The sequence below is a fragment of the Cetorhinus maximus genome, chromosome 4 (assembly GCF_964194155.1).
Source record: "Cetorhinus maximus chromosome 4, sCetMax3.hap1.1, whole genome shotgun sequence".
Lineage (NCBI taxonomy): Eukaryota > Metazoa > Chordata > Chondrichthyes > Lamniformes > Cetorhinidae > Cetorhinus > Cetorhinus maximus.
In genome coordinates, this window is record NC_135882.1 from 39,100,393 (window position 1) to 39,121,613 (window position 21,221).

General features: G+C 43.7%; 1 protein-coding gene across 9 annotated transcripts in view; it reads right to left on the reverse strand.

The window, feature by feature from the left end:
- The window catches only part of itprid1 (ITPR interacting domain containing 1), a 259,239-nt gene that overhangs the window by 187,565 nt on the left and 50,453 nt on the right, over nt 1–21,221 (reverse strand). For 7 of the 9 annotated variants that reach the window (XM_078540090.1, XM_078540089.1, XM_078540085.1 and 4 more), the window contains exons 4-7: nt 18,409–18,457; nt 13,460–13,503; nt 7,665–7,718; nt 4,738–4,789 (exon numbers count right to left, since the gene is read on the reverse strand). In XM_078540090.1, coding sequence (XP_078396216.1) covers nt 4,738–4,789; nt 7,665–7,718; nt 13,460–13,503; nt 18,409–18,457 — 199 coding nt within the window. Of the gene's footprint in view, nt 1–4,737; nt 4,790–7,664; nt 7,719–13,459; nt 13,504–18,408; nt 18,639–21,221 lie in introns of those variants that run through there. The other 2 variants (XM_078540084.1, XM_078540086.1) reach the window with 2 other exon arrangements.

Here is a 21,221-nt window from a genome sequence, read left to right on the forward strand (position 1 = left end):
ATTAAATCACATTTGCTTTTGTGTTATTGGCCTGAGTATGCTTCATTTGTTTTGTCGGTGCAGGGTCCACCAGTATGTAACGCTGGACGTGGGTGGCTCAAAACGTCATTCCACAGGCACTGAGTGTATCTTGGGGACAAAGGAAAGGGTCATTTCTGTCATCCAGGATGGTGGTGGCAGCCCTGGCATGAGGTGGTAGCTCTTATTTGGCAGCCAAGCTGAAGGAGTGCTGGATCAAGGCATCCCTAGTGTCCCTGCCTCCCTGGAGGTTACCGAGGTCTGGCTCCACGCCCTCAGTGTTCGCCTCACCCTACTCCACTTCTGACTCACTGCTAGGCTCATCATCTGTGGCCTGTGGAGCTGCATCAAGATCCTCTTCCTCCAGTGGGTCCCCCCTTGCCAGTGCCAGATTGTGGAGAGTGCAGCATGCAACCACTATCAGTGACACCCACTCGGGGGGGGTATTGTAGTGCTCCCCTTGAACAGTCCAGGCATCAGAAGCGCATCCTCAGAAGACCTATGGTTCTCTCTACCACCACTTTTGTGGAGGCATGACTCCTGCTGTACCACTGCTCCGCCTCTGTTCTTGGGTGGCAGAGAGGCGTCATGAGTTGGCTTTTCAAGGGATAGCCCTTGTCACCCAGCAGCCATCCATCCAGTCGGGTTGGAGCATTGAAGAGCCTCGGCACCTGATAGTGCCTCAGGATGTAAACGTTATGGGAGCTGCCTGGGTACCTTGCCCAGATTTGCAGAATCTGCATCCTGTGGTCACACACTATCTGCATGTTCATGGAGTGGAATCCCTTCCTGTTGATGAAGGCACTGGGCTCACCCACTGGCGCCTTGATGGCTACATGTGTGCAGTCTATTGCACCCTGGACACAGGGGAACCCAGCAATCGCTGCAAAGACTCTAGCTCACTCAGCCTGGCTGGCCTCGTCCTTATGGTAATGAGTGAAAGTCAATGCACGCCTCAACAGAATTCTGTCACCAGCTTGATGCAACTGTGAACAGCTGATTGGGAGGCTCCACACAAATCCCCCACTGACCCCTGGGAAGAGCCTGAGGCATAGAAGTTGATGGCCACTGTGACCTTCAGAGCCACTGGCATGGGGTGTCCACCCACACAGTCAGAGTTGATCTCAGGCCCGATCATTTGACAAATGGAGGTCACGGTCTCTCTTGAGAGGCGGAGCCTCCTTCGGTATTGCACCTCAGACATATTGAGGTAGCTGCATTGCCGCCTGTAAACCCTGGCAGCAGGATAGTGGTGTCTTCTGCAGCCCCTTCCGCCTTGGACTTCGTGCTGGCCCTGTGCCCCTTGTGCCTGCGCCCCTCCTCCCACAGGTCCCTCCCCGGAAGCTGCATTGGGACACCTGGCCTCCTCTCCCTTCTGCTCCTCTCTTCCTCCTCAGAGGAAGTGCCTCCAGCGGAGACCACAATCCCCATTACCACGGTAAGGGAAGGCTGATACCTGGAAGGGTCCACATGGTCCAAATCCTCAGCGGGCCTGGAAGACACCATCCTGAATTTACGCGTGGAAATGCGAAGAATAAAGCCCTGATCAGAGATTAAGCTGACAAGTACCAGTAAGTCACCAGCAGCAAGTTATCTCCAAACCCCTCACTACTCACAATGACAATGCTGCTGACCCTTTTCATCCCACCTGTGGATGAGGTTTTGCAAGTTGTGGCCTGCCCGCCTGCCTGATTTGCACATGCGACAAACGAAAAAATCACACGGGCAGCGTTAAATCGCCGTCAGTTGGGTTGTCAAGAACCTTAACTGGCCTTTTAATCAATGGAGGGTGCGGTGCCAACTCCCATTTGTGTCCACTGACTGAAATATTGCACGAGTGCATGGTGACGTCGGGACGCTCGCCCGACATCATCACGCATCATTTTACGCTTGTTCGGGTCGGGCACCCGCCCGCCCAACGAATGAAAAAATTCTTCCCTACGTTGACTTGTTCTAATAATGCTATGCTTTTCTAAGTGCATTGTTAAAACCTCCTTAATAATAGTTTCCATCATTTTTCCAATGACTGATGTTAGGCTAACTGACCTGCAATTCATTATTTTCTCTCTCCCTCCTTTCTTGAAAAGAGGTGTGGGAGAATAAAATACATCTACAGGATAACTAAGGGTTAAGTGGTTAAACCATAGTGGAATACTACAACGAAGTCTCCTTGCACCAGTAGCAGACAAACCTGCACTGTCAACTATTGTGCAGGAAGAAAAACAAGTATCATAAACAAGCTACCAAGAGTCCTTGAGACAAAGCTAGGATATCTGTTATCAGCACATGAGATAGGGCCTAGTCAGGCTATCTGTTGTCTGTCCTGCTGACTAATCGCCAGATGGGCTACTCAAGGTTTTTGCGTAACTACTCCAGGTTTTGTGTAATTATAAACTAAGACAGAACAATTGTATGCATGCCAAAGATAATGAATTTCAATGTTATTAATTACTAAGGGTCAAGCAGCTTTTGTAACTTGCATAACCTCTGTTACGCACGCTTTTACTATAACTACGCGTGTAGTGATGCTTCCTCAGAGTGCAGGCTAGCTCTGTTGTATGCTGCTGGGCTTTCCGTGATATCACGATTCAATAAAGGCTTCCAAGGCAAACCTCCTGTGTCTGAATGTTCACTCCGTTTTCCGCGACAAGAGGTGTTACTTTTGCCAACGTCCAATCTGATAGGACCATTCCCAAATCTAAGGAATTTTGGAAAATCATAGCTAGTGCATCAACTATCTCTGGAGCTATCTCTTTTGGAACCCTAGGGTGTAGGCCCCAGGGATTTGTCAGATTTTAGTCCCTTAAGTTTCTCGAATACTTTTTCTCTGCTAATTTCCTTCATTTAATTACTCTTTTTAGCCCCTAGGTTACTGTCAATTTTTCTGGCATGAAACGTGTGGCTTTTGTTATGAAGACAGACAAACGTTCGGATTTTCCGGTCCCTCCCACAGCAGGACCTGTAGTGGTCGGGACAGAAAATTCAGAAAGGCAGCCAAACATCCATAGACTTTGGGCGGGAATTTCCGGTCCCACTGGAAAATCCCAACCAAAGTATTTGCTCAATGCCTCCGCCATTTCTTCATTCCACATAATAATTTCTCCTGCCTCTGCTTCTAAGGGACCAACGTTAACATTAGCTACTCTTTTTATATGCTTATAAAAACTCAAATCTGTTTTTATAAATTTTTATATTTCTGGCTAGTTTACTCTCATGTTCCATTTTTTCCCCCTAATTATTACTTTTTTGGTGGCTCTTTGCTGGTTTCTAAAACACTCCCAATTCTCAGAATTACTACTATTTTTTGCAACATTATAAGCCCATTCTTTCAATCCAATACCAGCCTTAATTTCCTGGGTGAGCCACAGATGGGTCTTTCTTGCTGACTTATTGTTTTTCAATGGAATGTATCTTTATTAAACATACATTGAAATACATTGAAATTCCTTCAACTAATCTCTTATGGAAACAAACATTTCACTTGAGTGCTCAATTTATTATGAATGCAAACATTTCTATTCTTATAACCACTTGGAGCTGTCAATCAAACTGCTCACTTAATTTGCACCCCACGATGAGAACGTTAGATTGTAAAATCAGTCATGCTGCACAAATCCTGTAATGATAACCCTCAGGCTTATGTCAATGGACAGAATGAAATATCAAGCACTAATTTTTTTTTAAACTCCAGACTTTTTAAATTTTGATGCCCAACAGAGTTAAATCCTTTGACAGCATTGATGGTTCCAAATGAGTTTTCACAGTTCTTTGACAGCAGTTCCAATCAGTATATGCACTTTTTACACACAATCATGTCTACACTTAACAATCTCAAAGGGTGCCTGACCTCTCCCAAAGGTATCCCTGGGCCTTATCCAAAGGGGTACCTCATCTCTCCAAAAAGGTATCCTGGCTATCCAAATGAATTCACAAGGTTGAGACCTGCTGTTACCTGGTCTAATCTGCACACTTTGGGTTTCAAACACCTACCTCGCCAAAATCAAACGTGAATGGAGGCAGCTGCTTATTTATATGGGCAGCTGCCTCTGTGAACCATGAATGTGCAATTTAGAACCAGCCCCCTTCCCCTCCTGCCTCCTGTGAAAATGGTGGAGATTGGGTTCAGAGGCGGGAATTCCCGATTTGGGCCTCTTGTTTCAAGGAGTGACGTTTCAGGTACCTTAGATCACCAACTTAATCAAAATGATCAGATTCAGATGCAGAGCACTTATTCATATATTTAAATGAGGCCTGTATTTGTTGCAGGTGAATGTTCAGAATGCCCATTGAGTCAACCGAACCAATATTTTGCAGCGTTCTGGCTCGCTACCGCATCAAGAAAGCATGTAAAATGGATAGCAATTTCACCGCCAACATACTTGTCATTATCTGCAATACCCTCTGTAGAAATCTACTTTTTGTCAGTAAATTGCGCACCCCCCCTCCATTTCCCTCTTTTCACCAAGAGACCTATGTAACTGGTCAGTACATGATACGCAAAAGTCAGTCAATATGACTGTCTCTGAAATTCTCTCTTATAACCTGCAGTCAAGTCTTTGACTTCCACCAAAAAACATCTTCTGATAGCACAGCTGAGATCAAGAATTCAATGGCTGGAAACTGCGAGTGCTCACTAAGCGCCATATTTGATCTCTAGTACATTATGGCACATTCAATATTTTGTTTTAACATTAATTTCAGCCGTAAAAATAAACTTACCTCAAATATTCTTGTACAGACATGTTCTGCATTCCACCTGGGTATAAAGTAGCTGTCAGGGTGAGAAAAAAATAATTTTGCAAAGTATTTGAGGAAAGTTTCCAGCAAATTTTCTGATATGAACTTACTTCAATACATTGTAAGCATTGTGTAATATTTCCCACTGTACATGGTGACTTTTATGGAACATTGCTTAGTGTGAGTTGGCACATTTCGTGGTGGGGAAGGCATTTAATCAGGCAGGAGGGTGGAGGGTGGGAACCCTGCCACTTTTCCACCTCCAACCTGATTAAATCTGTGGATTTAATTAAAGGCCTATGGATGGCCTTTCCACCTCGCCACCACGGGTATTAACCCAGCAGAGGGCGGGTGGGTCACCATGCAAGGAGCATGACAAGCAACAAACTTTCAGAGGGGAGGTTGAGAGGGGGGAGGCTCCTCACTCAAAGGCACTCAATGTCAGACTGAGGGGCCCTGCATCAGTCCCATGCATTGGGAAGGAGGTGGAAGCTGCTATCCCCACACTCGCTTACAACTTCTCATCCCATCACCTCCCCCCCTCCCACAATCACTCAACTGTAGCCTGGGATCCTGGGCTTCGGGTGGGTGTAGTGTCAGCATCAGCCATTGCCATCCATTCAATAGACCTGCCAGTAGAACTACAAGCCTTCCCTGAGATCAAGGACCCTGGGGGCAGCTGCTATCCAGTTAAGTGAACTTAGCGGTGACACAGGGCTGCCGCCAGCTGCCTAGGTGGCAAGTGAGAGCCCCATCACCTCCATTAAATATCTCCATGTCACTCTGTCTGCCTGCCACTTCCCTTTTTGTAATCCATACTTACACTCTGTGTTGGCTGTGCAGCCAGGTAATCAACTTGCAAAAGCTTATCAATGCATTGAGTTTCTAGCTGGTGAATTCAGGTCCTGGTTTGGATCTTAGAGAATACAAGTTTAATTTGTACTTTTCCAGAGATAGGGCTTAATATCTACATGGTTTAGGAAAATGAATCATTTCTGCCAATACTGCAGTGATGATCCGTTCAAACAGAAATAAAACATAACTTCTTAGTTTTTTTTGCAAGGAGGACCCTTACCGGCTGGAGGCATCTTTCATTCCATGAATCAGTCTCATCGAAACAACCATGATCATGATGCTCATGTCTCAGCATGACAATTGCTCCCTTAACAGTGCACAGTGTACACATCGGTTTAAAGTCCAGAAAATGCATGTCCAATAAGGTGGAGAGAAAATCCTATTCCTTGGAATTTTGCATAAATGCTGGATAGTTTCCCAGTGCCCTGCCACTATGTAATCACAAAACAGTTTTATGTTTGTTTGGGCACAACATTTCAAATCTGCCATAAAGATGAACCCAAGGAGACATGCCAATGCATCATGTGGTATCTAACTGAATCATACAGATCAAAAGGGTCCCAAAGGAGCTCTGGGGGTTCTAGAGCAGCAATGAGATGCTCCAGTTGGCCACACTGTCATTGGGCAAGGGAGTGGAAAAAAATCAGCCAAAGTTCCAACCTTTGGTTGGTATCCAGTGATGCTAAGGGTTCTGTGGATTCTGTTAGCTATAATTGAGATGGGGTGCTGTTTATTAGCAGAGAACCAGATTAACAGCCTGCCAACATCCATTGTCTTGACTCAGAAGTGAAGGATGGTAACTTGGACAAGATAGCAGTGGAGTCCTGGGCCCTATGGAATCCTACTCCAGCTTGAGTAACTGGCCTAGGTTATATAGCCCATGCAACACATTCTTTCCAATGGGAATTTATCTCCTATCATACAGTACGCCAGCATCCTGTTAGTGGAAAATACCACTCGCATAGCCACTGTGTAGTAGCAGCATGAAATGGCTTGCTAGAAATGACATACATTCATATACAGGGATCTGTTCTCTGAAAATAAAGATATATGTTCAAGGCTTGTGCCTTCTTTGAATAACCTGGGAGCTTGGAGAGTCTATAGTTCCCTGTCACTTTCTCTGTGGCAATGCCTCTGCCCATCAGTCAACCATTCAGCACCCTTTTCCCCTGTAGTATAATTTTTTGAGAATTGTTTGAAATTTGATGTTTTTATGTTTGTCCTGATGAGTGCAACATCAGGGGGATATGGTGGCATGGTGGTAATGTCACTGGATTGGTAATCCAGAGGCCCAACTAATGCCTTGGGAACACGGGTTTAAGTCACAACACAGCTCATGGAACTCAAATTCAAATAATGAATAATTTCAATTAATTAATCTGGAATTGAAAGCTGATCATCAGTAATTGTGACCATCATTGATTGTCATAAAAACACATCTGGTTCACCAGTGTCCTTCACGGAAGGAAATCTGTCATCCTTACCCAGTCTGGCCTACATGTGGTTCCAGAGCCACAGCAAAGTGATTGACTTTGAACTGAAAAGGCAGAGCGGGCCATTATCCCTCAAGAGCCAATAGGGATGAGCAATAAATGCTGGCCTTGCCAGCGATGCCAACACCCCATGAAGGAATAAATAAAGTCTCTCTTTTCAGCAATATTCAAGAACTGCAAGTATATGGCCAAAGAGCTGTTGCATTCTGTGTTGGGTCTATTGTAACAGTCAAAACAGGTAACCTGTAAGATGCCATGCCCAAATGTAATTAGTTAAATAATTTCTCATGAAACGAATGCGGCCTGTGCTTAGCACCACTCAGAGGCTTAAGAGCCTCCTTCATGCATCCGCCTACACAGGCGGGTGCAGTATCCTCCAACAGGCAGAGCCAGCTAGCAGAAAATGCTGGAAAGATAGGAATACATGGAGCACTGTCCTGACTTGTTTTCTACCTATACTGCCCCAGACCACCAAATAATAGGCAGAGGCAGATAGAGGAGCTGAAAGAACAGTAAGGGAGAATTGAGGAGGAGAAGAAACATAAACCCTGTAACACTCACCTTCTACACCCAGCATCAAGTCATCTTCTACATTGTTCATTGTTCTCATGATACCTGATGGGCCAAACAGAATCATTTATCACTTGTGGCATTGCGAGTCAAATTTTATTCTCAAAAATGGTTCAGATTAAGTAATGCAAACTAAGATAGTAAAAGAAGTCCATATACAGCTTTTGGTAATATCAAAATTTATATTCTACCAACCTATGCATTTGTGAGCCAGGGCATTTTGCTTTTTGACAGAAACTCAGCTTTAGTTAAGCTTCATCACATGCTGCGACACGTGCTTGTGATCACCACAGGGGGAGCACAGGTGGCATGTGAGGGCTAATTTCACCTTCCTCTGTTGTGCTCCCAATGGATGTGTCCCAGTAGGAGTTCAAGGGCATAATATTGTTCCTCCCATTTAAAAAGTGAATGGAAAAGTGCACTAAATTCAGTTGATTATTTGCCCACCCAGTCAGGGGATGATGAGAAATAAAAATGCAAATTAAATGCTTTTAAGTTTACTTTTAATTTTTGCCCTTCACTTACTTTGCTTTACTCCATGAACCATGTCTCTTTCCTTGACAAAGTTACAAAACTGCTCCCCGATCACTGATATGGTCACTCTGAGTCAAGCTTTGAGGAGAGTACATAGTAGTTATCCTAAATTATTACAAATCTGAACTTTTCTGCACCCCTTAGTGTCCTTCAGGTTGTACCTTTAATAAGTCCTGCCATTCTTGGCAAAAATAGCATTAAAATGGGTAAGAAAATTATTTAAGAGGACATGCTGGTGGACCAACTTCATGGAGTAGTGAATCTGTATTGATATTAAAGATTAAGTTCAGTGGCAAAGGTTGAGATTGAAGGCACAGCAATAGAAATTCTTAACTGTAGGATGAACTGAGTGAGTATATATGTGGCTACAATTTTAACCTGTGATATAAAAGACATATATGTCATATGTACATTAAAGACCAATGACAGTTCTGGGATTGGGAGCCGGTCAGTGCTGGTTTGTACAGTCCAGTTGTTGACTGGAATATGTGGAAAATTCTAAAATGCACACTAAGCACTCAAATTATAGTTTGTGAAATAGAAGGCAGGAGTTTATCTCAGTGCCTAATGGTAGGAGGGCATTCGGCTTTAAGTGTACCAGTGAATTTTTATCTGCAGCAGAGCAAACAACAGAAGGGAGATTTTTCTCCGTATGTGCCAGAGAACGCTGGAATATTGCAAAGAAACCACCCAATTATGCTCCATTAATATAAATGCAGTATAAGTGGACACATTCCTTTAGAAGCATTCACTCCAACTTGTCCAATTTTCACTGTGTTCAGGTGCTTCAGTGTCACCTGGGTATTGATTCAAGGAAATCATTGTTCAGTACTCCAATCATGATTCCAGCATCTTTCTTGGACCCTGCTCTGGGTCCATGAAAAAGTGACAACCTTAACTTCCTTCCTTCCCCATAGTTTAATTGTTTCGTTGAAGGGAATCAAAGCTTTTGCCTTTTTGAGTGGGCATGTGGGTATTTTGCTTTCAAATCTCTTGTTGGTCATCCAGCGTAAAATGGTGAGACAACAACCAGGGAACAACTCTGCTATTTCTATGCAGCACTCATCTGCTTAGCAAAGTTCAGATTAGGAGCTGAAGATTATTGTCATATCACACCTTGCCTCACCCCTCTCTGTCTTTGTAACCTCGGACAGCTCTGCACACCCCCCACATCACCACCGCCTTCAACCCCACCAAAGGTTCTACATTGCTCCAATTCTGGCCTTCTGTGCAATTTAATCTCTCCGCCATTAGCATGCTTTTAGTTGCTGATGCCCTAAGCTTTGAAATTCCCTGTCAAAACCTCTTAATCTCACTACATCTCTCTCCTCTTTTGAGATGTCCTTAAATTGTCCTAGTTGACCAAGTTTGGCTAATCTTCAAATTGAAGATACCCTCCATCGTGTTGTGTGGCACTGCCACCCCTGTTCTAATTGGGATAGATTTCAAACAGATCTAGCAACTCAAAATGGGGCATCTGTGAGACACTGTGGGCCATCAGCAGCAGCAGCATTGTATTCAACCACAATCCGTAAACTCATGCCCCGGCATATTCCCCCACTCCACCATTACCATCAAGCCAGGGGATCAATCCTAGTTCAATGAAGAGGGCATGCGAGGAGCAGCACCAGGAAAACTTAAAAATTAGGTGTCAACCTAGTGAAGCTATACCACAGGACTACTTGCGTACCACACAGCAGAAACAGCATGCAATAGACAGGGCAAAGCGATCCCACAACCAACGGATCAGATTTAAGCTCTGCAGTCCTGCCGCATCCAGTCTTGAATCGTGGTGGACAATTAAACAGCCCACTGGAGAAGGTGGCTCCACAAACATCCCCATCCTCAATGATGGGGGAGCCCAGCACATCAATGCAAAAGACAAGGCTGAAGCATTTGTAACTATCTTCAGCCAGAAGTGCTGGGTGGATATCACAGAATCTTTACACAGCAAAACAAGGCCGTTTGGCCCATCGTATCTGCACTGTCTCGCAGGAAGAGCATTCTACCTAATCCCACTCCCCTGCCTTATCCCTGTAACCTTGCACATTCCTTCTTTTCAGATGGCAATCCAATTCCCTTCTAAATACCTCGATCGAACCTGCCTCGTCCATCCTTTCAGGATAATCCATCTCAGCCTCCTCCTGAGATCCCAAGCAACACAGATGCCGCCAATTCGCTTCACTCCATGTGATATCAAGAAACAACTTAAGGCACTGGATATTGCAAAGACTATGGACCCTGACAACATTCTGGCAATAATACTGAAGACTTATGCTCCAGAACTAGCTGCGCCTCTAGCCAAGCTGCTCCGGTACAGGTACAACACTGGCAGCTACCCGGCTATGTGGAAAATTGCCCAGGTATGTCCTGTGCACAAAAAGCAGGACAAATCCAACCCATCCAATTACCACCCTATCAGTCTACTCTCAATCATCAGCAAACGGATGGAAGGGGTCATCAACAGTGCTATCGAGCAGCACTTACTCAGCAATAACCTGCTCACTGACACTCAGTTTGGGTTCCACCAGGGCCAGTCAGCTCCTGACCTCATTACAGCCTTGGTCCAAACATGGGCAAAAGCTGAACTCCAGAGGTGAGGTGAGAGTGACTACATTTGACATCAAGGCAGCATTTGACAGAGTGTGGCATAAAAGGTCTTGTCTTGTCTTTCATCCATCCTTGTTCTCAGGGTTGGTGGACTATGAACAATCTTTCTCCTCTTCAAAATCCGGCCCACAGCTCAATGTGGTGAAGTGGTGAACAGCTAGAAATGGGGTTTTGCTTGTTGCGGCTATGACATCAGTGATGGAAGACTTAAATGAAGTGCTACCTTGGGTGTTGTGCGAAGGGGCCAAGTTCAACAAGAACTCCAAAAATATCTGGCTTACATGGACAGTGAAGACTTGGGCAATAGTGGGTTCATCTGGCCACTGGCTGGGCAGATGACCACAGATGAAGTGACAATCATCAACCTGTGGCAACAGGAAGGCAGACAGCCAGTGCAACTGGAGAATGGCTTCCTCCTTGCAAGTTGGAAAGGCGGGGTCCCTACCATCTTATTTACCCGAACAGCACTATGGACAATGGCATAAAGGAGCCCTAGCAAAACTCAATGGGAAGTTAATGGGAGTCAGGGGGAAAATTCTCCGCTGGCTGGAGTCATACCTAGTACAAAGGAAGATCGTTGTGGATGTTGAAGGCCAATCATCTCAGTCCCAGGACATCACTGCAGGAGCTTCTCAGGGTAGTGTCCTAGGCCTAAACATCTTCAGCTGCTTCATCAATGACCTTCCCTCCATCATAAAGTCAGAAGTGGGGATGTTCACTGATGATTGCACAATGTTCAGCACCATCTGTGACTCCTCAGACACTGACGCAGTCCATGTCCATATGCAACAAGACCTGGACAACATTCAGGTTTTTGGGCTACTAAGTAACAAATAACATTTGCACCGTACAAGTGCCAGGCAATGACCATCTCCAACAAGAGAGAGAATCCAACCATCTTCCCTTGATATTTGATGGTGTTACCATCACTGAATTCCCACTATCAACATCCTGGGGGTTACCACTGACCAGAAACAAACTGGACCAGCCATATAAATACTGTGGCTACAAGAGCAGGGCAGAGGCTGGGAATTCTGCAGAGTAACTCACCTCCTGACTCCCTAAAGCCTGTCCACCATCTACAAGACACAAGTCAGGAGTGAGATGTAATACTCTCCACTTGCCTGGATTGGTGGAGCTCCAAAAACACACAAGAAGTTCGACACCATCCAGGACAAAACAGCCCACTTGGTTGGTACCTGATCCACTACCTTAGAAATTCATTCGCTCCATCACCAATGCAGTCTGTACCATCTACAAGATGCACTGCAGAACTCACTAAGGCTCCTTCAACAGCACCTTCCAAACCCGCAACTTCTACCACCTAGAAGGACAAGGGCAGCGGATACATGGGAACACTACCACCTGCCAGTTCCCCTCCAAGCCACACACCATCCTAACTTAAGAGCTATATCGCCGTTCTTTCACTGCTGCTGGTTCAAAATCCTGGAACTGCCTCCCTAACAGCACTGAGCATGTACCTACACCATAGGGTCTACAGCGGTTCAAGAAGGCGGCTCACCACCACCTTCTCAAGGGCAACTAGAGATGGGCAATAAATGCTGGCCTAGCCACGTGGTTTGCTTTTTTGATAACATTCACATGAAGCACCTTGAGTGTTTAACTACATTACAGGTGCGACTACACCATGCCCCTTGCCCCCACCCCTACCTCCAAGTATCATGCCCAAGCAGAGTTTTGTAATTTTGCTTTGGTGCACATCTTGACATTGATAATAAAAATATCCTGTTCATTATAGATCTAGGGTGACCAGTCAAACTCCCACATTATTTTTATTGCTAACTGGGTTTTGAAACTAATGTTAAAATATCACCCTAAGACATTGTAATTTCAGGAACAGTAAAACAAATTGCATCTGTTATATTGCCCTTCTGTCATCTCCAATGAAGCTGGAAAATTCTTGGGCACATTTCCTAAAAAGCTTTTGTAGCCAATAACATGGAGAAGCAATTAACAGTACATTCTGCTGCGGTGCTATAAATCATGGTGTTTGAAACAATGCTGAAGTAACACTTTCAATGGTTACTCTTCTTACTGTGGAAAATGAAAGCTTTGTGACTGTATTTCTGTAGAATTTGAGATAGTCAGTTTCAGCCTAGCTGGCAGTGAAGGCTTTGCACCTGGTTTTATTGGTTTCAAATTACAGCGAAGATAAAAAAATTCCACGAACATTGCTCCCAATTGTTACACAGTGGGCGTATGTTGAAGGATCCGGACAAGAGTGAGTTTGGTTGTGAACTCTCCCAAGGTCAAATTGTCTGCCAGCACTCGGTTTAAGCTTATAAATGAAGAAGGGTCACTGGAGCAAGATACAAACTATAAGGTAAATTCTCTGCTTTTAGAGGATAGGAAATTATGTGCTGTATGCATGCAATTTCCTACAAAGTGCTCCTGACGTGTGAAACTCTACATTGGGCACACAAATGGAAAACTTACTTAACAAATGGTATATTTTGGTACTAGAATGGAAGGCAAATTAACTTGTGATGAAGTGTTAATAATTGTGATTCATAGGTGTATAACGTGTGCTTAAAATTAATTAACAAAGCACCAACAATGTCTTACAAACTGTAGAATACCAATGAAACTCCTAATAATAATTCCTAGTTTATTGTCATTACCTGTTCTCTGTGGGCTCTGGGGCCTGTGTTCATTTGCATGCAACCTGTAAAGCAACAGGCACATTAGATTCTTGCAAATGGCTGCCACACCCAGTCATTGAGCTTATTCCAGGAACTAAACACAACCTCTTATGCAATAGTTTGAAGGTATCTGTGAGAAGATAGAGCTCTTAAACATGGAGCAATCACACTGTAAATTTAACCCTTACAGTGCTGGCAGCTCTGGGGACTTTTGTGTCCTGTTGGCTGACCAATTTCCTTTAAAAATCAATAGCTGAATTCCCTTGGTGCTCTTCTCTGCTGTCATAACTTTACCAAAAGTGTGGTGCAAACTTTGGCCCAGAAAATTGCTGGAACAGGTGCAGCTCAACGAGTGATGAAAATTGACTTTTCTTTAACCCCACCTTTCGAATCTTCTTATTTTTGCACCATAAATTGCCGGGAATGCTCATTGATAAGTGAAGTCAACTACACATCTGGAATGTATTGTATAACAGGTCCAATGATTTATCTCACAGGCCAATTAAATTTAAGGAAAGAGAAAGAAACACAGAGAATAACAGAGAATGAACAAGGCTTGAATCAATTAGAGACCGAAAAAGAAATAGAAAAACTTTGGATTAAGAGAAAAGGAGACAGAAAAAAAAACATAATTTTAAAAACGTACATTTTAGAAATCTGTAGAGACAATTTACCACTTATGGGAGTGAGTCACCACAGTTTCTTTCTGAGCGAGCTCGAGTTTCATGTCAGGATCAGAAATCACACCAGAATCCTTACAACATGAAACACTACCCCAAATTCCTGTGGTGAGATTCAATCATATTCTTGGCATAAAGCCCACAATTTCCGACTCTTTTTGGGAGGTTCACAGTGACATCCCATCCTTGCAAAGCTAACGGCAAAGGGGTAGAAAGCACCCAGTAATTTGTGGTGATATGCAACTCATGGCACACCTCTTGCTTGGCACAAATTGAATTCCTTACACAGTAATAATAGCAGCACTGTGAACTCACTATTATTTGCCCAGCAATTTTCAGAGCCTTGCTGATGGGTATTAGAAGAAATTGTTGCAACAGAGTGAAAGCGGCCCTGAGGAAAGTGCTGCTGACATATGGGAGAACAGGTTCTGAAATCCCCTTTTACACACAGATTGATTATATAATTCTTATATATCTCCTGGTATTTAATTTCTCAATTTAGGGCAGGACCACAAGTGGCAAATCTCTACTATAGTCTCCCTTTTAGGTGTTAGTGATTATATCATGGTTGTGGAGAATCAGTATTAGAAATAACCAGCTGTACAAGAAAAAATACCTGAGATTGCCTGCAGTGTGCTATTTTTAGTGTTCCCAAGCAAATAATTTGCTGCTTTGTACAGTAACGTGAAATGAAAAAAAAAAACCAGATAAGGCAATGACATTTTTTTCTTAATGCAACTGTGGAGAAGGGAACAGACTATGGAATCATTCCAGATTTGCACTAAATGCATTAGTGGGTGGGAAAAAAGTTGTTTTACCCACTGGCCGCAATGGTGAATTTTCATGCCGTATCTTCCCATTCCCACTTAATTAATTGTGCAGCCACAGGAAACACCCCGTCTCACTGGTGGGCAGCCTTCGATTTGCCTTCCATGCTGTTACCTTGCTGCTTCCTCATGCAGGGTGCCATAAACTGCACCCACATGCACACCTCTCAATGCTTCCAACTCAGGACAGCTCCAGTTAATACATGGCCCCAAAAACCAAGAAGAGTGCAGACCCCTGATTCAGTGACGCATCCCTGGAATACCTTCTGGACATGGAGGCCCACTGCAATTTCCCCCGCCCCAGCTCTAGCTGAGGCTCATCAGTCTCACCACTCCAGCTTGGGAGGTGGTGGCAGTGGTGGTCAGTGCCAATGCTGCACACAAGAAGTCGCCAATCCAGGGCAGAAAACCGATGAATGGTCTCATCCAGTGCTGCCAGGGTAAGGCAACCATTTCATCACTCTAAACTCACACACTCACAAGGCCATCACACATTCACTGGCATCTCACTCACTGCCAGCTCAAGGGATATCACCATTCACTCTCTCACACACCCTCACATCGCTATCTGGCTTCATCTCCCCTGGAGACTGCCTCCTCAGCCCTAACAATCTTGAGGCCACTTGCACACATCAACATGTGCCACCACACACACACACACACACCCTGGGATACCCCCCTTCACCCCCAGTACAGCTCTCACCCTGCAGCCTCTTCCCTTGCCTGAAACCACCTCTCCCCTTCCCCAAGAAAGCCCTAGCTCTGCAGCCATTGAAAAGCTACCCTCACCTTATGGCTGGTCTGGCAGGTACAGACTTGCCTGTGAGCCCTCCTAAAAGTGATGTGGTGCTGTCTGTGAAGCTTGGCACTGATGACTATGAGTGCTGACTGAAGCAAGGTAGGCAAACAAACCTTGAAGTGCCAAGCAAAGTGCAGCTTGTCAGGTGCACATCGCTTATGAACGGTAGTGAAAGACATCGGCATTGCAATCACACCGACGTGCCCAGATATTCTAGTGTGGGGGGATGATTCTGGAGAGCAGGGCTTATAATGAGATGCTAAAGTATTGAAATTAGGGTCCCAATGTACGACAGTGGGAAAAGCGGCCTGCCATTGACGAGTGGAGTGGACGATCGCAAACTGGTTTCACGGAGGCGTGAAACCGATTTTTGGCCTTCTCGCTATATTGCCTCCTTCACCCGCCATAATGCCCATGTAAATGGGGCCAGAAAATTCTGGCAAATTCTTGTCATGGCAGATTAGATGCTGCCCCTTCATCTCTGAGATCTGGGTCACGTTCAATCCAATCCAGACTGCCTGCTAACTTTAAGAATCCTTCCTGAAGTGACATTAGGCAATTTCAATACCGTTCCTGTTGGACAAGGATCTACAGCACAAACCTGATCCTAATGTTGTCATGCAGAGAGCCACAGAACAATTGTTATGGTAATGGATAAATGCTTCACTGGTGCATTGTGTTCTGTAGCAAGATTTGTTTGTTTTAGCCCAAACCCATCAAGAAGAATACAGTAATAACAGGGGTGATGATCCCAACCAGTTGAGGTTCAGGCCTCCCTGCAAATGGACAAAACACCCACCTCTGCACAGGTCCACTGTCTGTCCACAGATTGCTGAGTATCTGCAACCTGTTCATACTAGCTTCAGGAGCCAAACTAAATCACAGCAAAAGTTAGGCGATGCTTTTTGAGAACTGGGCTAACTGATCTTTCGTCTTCTTCACAGTCAAATCAGGTTACCTGAAGATGCTGAGAATATGGTTCAGAGTGGGTGGGAGGGGGGGGGTTGCGCGGTGAGCACCAACAACTGGGAGGAGTGCATAGCTAAAGTAAATCAGAAACAGGGAATGTGGGGGTAATGTTCACTATCGATTGTGGAAAAGAACCTGGTTATCTGATGCAAAAAGCTCTTGATGTAGCTGTACATGGCACATATATCCGACACTGGCAACAGGACATAGTCTTCTGAGCCATCATCCACTTTATCTGAAGAGTGCGAATGCACCATCCCCGCACAGACACAATCTCAGATAAAGTGATGGCGGGGAGGGAAGTATTATCCAACATTGCCCTCATCCTAACAGCTGCCAGCATGTGCAGCTGCGTCAAGATATGCAACCACCAAGGGCTAGATTTTAATCTACCTGATACACTGGGAACCAGATTGGAAGGACTGTTGGTGGAGTGCAGGGAACGCAAAAGTCTGGATGTGGCTTCCAAAAGACAAAGGAGTAGTGGAACTAGCTGAGGAGTTCTTCCAGAGAGCCTGCACGGACTTGATGGGCTGAATAGACTCCTTCCATGCTGTAACCATTTGACAATTCTATGTCATTGAATTTGAACACCAAAGTGTGTGTTTGATATCAAAGACAGGTTCACAGTCTAGAAACCAGCCTGGTTGAAGGTCTTGGTCTCCAGAGGGGCGGGAGCAGTCCAGAGGAGACTTCAGGACAAAGTAGGCCAGTCTCAGGGTGTGGGTTTGGTCATTGGAGGCCAGAGTAGAAGTCAGAGGCCTCAGAGGGAAGGTCGGAGAAGGATTGGAAGTGGGCGGAGGGGTTGTATCCAGTTGCAGGCATGCTGGATCCAACAGCCAAGTAGAAAGGTACTTAACTCCTGAATGTGATAGTCCTCTGCTGGGTTTTCAGAGGCACAGGAAGCCCAACCATCCACAGTCACTTTTTAAATGGGGAATAACAATGAGACTGACTGCCAATCTGCCTCCTCAGTGTGAGTTGGCTGCCCAGTTGCCCACCCATCCTACCTCCATTAAAACGGGAAGTGGGTGATTTGGAGTTGCCTTTCATGTTTTAATACTTTAATCTCCCATCCAATCCATACCTGTCAATTTCTAAGGATTAAAATTCTATGCCAAGGCTAAGGTGTTACCTATTTTGTTAGTTTATATGTATCAAAAAATGTTTGATGTAATCTAATTGTAGATGCAATCTGCATTGTATATGGAGTGAGGCACTTGAGGGTACTTAACCAAATTGATCAATGCTGCACATTGTATTGTCATATATGAGTTATACTGTCATGTACTTTTACAAATTTTATGAATAAACAATAATTCATATTCATAAGTATTTATATTTATAATAAAGTGCATTTTGGAAAAGAAAAATAGTTTGTGTGAGTTTAGCATGTTGAATAGGAAGATGCAGTGTGAGTTCACAAATGCTCAAACACACAACCCTACAAGCCAATAGGATAAAGGTTGATAACCATGATCACCTACACCATGGATCCTAATTGTGCCACCATAGGGATTGAGGAGCAGCTAGCTTACGGTCATTATTATCAGGGAACATAAAGAATGTAAGAAAGAACAAGGAAACAATGGTTCTCCTTGGGCTTAACTGAAAAAAAGCCTTATAAATTCTAAGTAAGAAATTATTACTTACGTGCAGCTCATGTTGAGCCACTCTTGAATACTCTGTTGCTTGTAGTCTCCTTTGGGAGCACAAGATCATAAAACAGATACAAATCAGGAAGACCATCCAATGCAATTTAGCTCATCCATCCCTCTACGACAGCATCCAACTGTTCCTTAAATGATTTTAGCTTTTTTTCCCCACTACTATCCTACCAAAAGTCCCTTTCACATGTTGATCACCCTTTGAATGCAGAACCTTTTGATAGCAGTTTTAATATTGTCTTTAATTTGTTTCATTTGGTATTTTAATGATAACACAGTTAAAACAAACAGGAACCACTTGTTACTTATCAGATTTTCATTTCCTCAAGACTCAGGAGCTTTCCATGTTGTAATCCAGCTCAGTTATACACTGTGCCTGCGTTACTGTCAGTTAAGGTTAGTAACTGTAGAAATCATGGTGCATCATTAAAAAATTTGGCTCTCTATTCGAAATTATTGATGAGCAGCCTTGATCCATTTGTGCTGAAATTTATTTGGCAGAATTCAGCATAGCATACCTGTGACTTTTAAGTATAAGTTTATTTTACTTTTAATTGATTGCAACAGGTTTTATAAATCTACAGGATGCATTACATCATCATTAAATTACGAGTTAAAGCTACAAGACCATGGGGTGGAATTTTATGGCCCCATCATGGCGGAAGTGGGGCCATAAAATGCACGAGCCTTTCAAATGTGCATCAACTTCAGCAGGACTGTAAAATCCTGCCGGCATAAAATTCCATCCCATGTCCTGTTTGAGATTTAAATCAGTTGTTGTTTTCAATTGATTCTGTTATTTAAAATTACTCACAAATTGCTGGCTCCACCCTCTTTTGCCACTGGAAATTTATCTCCATAGACAATTTTCTTTCTCTTTTGGCTTTTCCCATGTTACATGGAGTCACCACAATGCTGGTTGAGCACAACTTCATGTCAACCATCGCTTTAAAAAAAATTTGCAGGTGGTTTTATAGCTGGATGCCCTTCTTGCCACTAACTTTTCCTATTTAACTATTGGACAAGTACCAATGCACACTGGCTTGCCCGCTCCAGTGGTTAGGTTCTTTCATAGCCAACAAGTCCTGAAGTGGGACTTGAAGTAGGCCTTCTGGTTCAGAGGCGAATTACCCATTGAGCCACTCCAGCTTACTTCTATGGACAACAAGGTTGTAATTACATTTTCTCCCAGTCTTTAAGGATTTAAGATCGCCTCTACAGCTTTGTTTAAATATTTACCAAATAGAAATTTTGCTAATTACAATGCTGGGTGTAAAGAATATTTTTTTGTACATGTTTTTCACATTGAGTGAATATTTAGCAACTGACTCATTTATGAAATCCATTTTACATTTTATAGTTGGGGTGTTAAGTTTTTCTTTATCTTGATGACAACGATTGCACAGCAGCATTTCCAACTGCTATGCCTTTCATTCATAGCACAGTCACAAGGTGGAGTGAGGTTCAGTCTCTCAGCTGCCCAGTTTTAACCCATTCAGTACACCTTCTCAGCAACAATATGTCTGCAAGTGGTAAATGACCACTGCAGACAGAATTGCCTTATATTTGCTCCGTCACACATAGGATCATTCTACATCTGCCCTTTTACTTTGAGAACTGTGAGGCAAATGTCCTAGTGTGGCAGAGTGTCCAAAGGGGGATTCTGTTGCTTTAAGATTCCTAAGCATCTAATTAGTGCATCTGTTTGAAATCTTACAACATAAATTGTATTACTTACATGTTCAAGGCCTTGTTGAGTTCACAGTCAAAATTTGTCGAAACGTTAAATGAGATATTGGAATATTAAGCAAATTAGAGAAAAGGCAAATAAAATTGATAAACTCATTAATTGCTGCAGGAAATATTGGCTTAACATATAATAAACCAGTTTCAGGTTTTTCAGGCTTTTTTCAGACTTTTCAGATTCTCTTCCATTATCATCACACCGCTTTCACCTAAATATTGAGGGGGCCAAAGCCATTGCCCTTGATCCCTGCGACAAATCCCATTCCCTAACCACCAATTCCATCACTCTCCCTCGCAGCTACCTGAGGCTCGTCCAGACTGTTCTCAACCTTGGTGCCATATTTGACTCAGGGATGAACTTCCAACTGCATATCTTTGCCATCACTAAGGCATCACTATTTCCATCTATATAACTGTTATAGGGTGGCCGAGTTGTACTATTAGTGGTAGAGTTGATCTGCAGACATTTCTTGGTGGAATCATTAATTTTATTTACAAGATACTCAGCAGCAACTACATGCGTGCTTTCAACTCCAACTCTAACTCTAAGCTGACTGCTGAGGTTAGCCTGCACTACTCTCCCATTGGCTACTAGAGATCATGCAATCTTTCCTAACAAGTATTATTCTTACACACTAAATAAAACCATAATTCCTACATTCCTCCCCCTTTAACTCGGCTATACATATTATATTTACAAGTACATATTTTTCAAGACAACATAATATTTACGCTGGGTAAGGAATTTACAAGTTCAATCTTTCAGGTGGTTTCCTGGAACGTGTGGAATGTCGCAGCTCCACAACTTCAGATTCTTTGTCAGAAACTTTCTTTTCCGGAGTTGCTGAACATCAGGTGCTTCGGTGGGCACTTGCAGTTCTGTATCCTTAACTCTTACAGGAACATCAGACTTGTCAGTCCTGGGTTGAGTATCCTCAACAGGGAACGCAGACCCAGTCATGATCACTGGTGGAGCTAAATCTTGGTGATTTGTCTCTCTCTTCCTTAAATGGTCCACATGTTTACGGATAATCCGGCCTTCCACCTCCACAT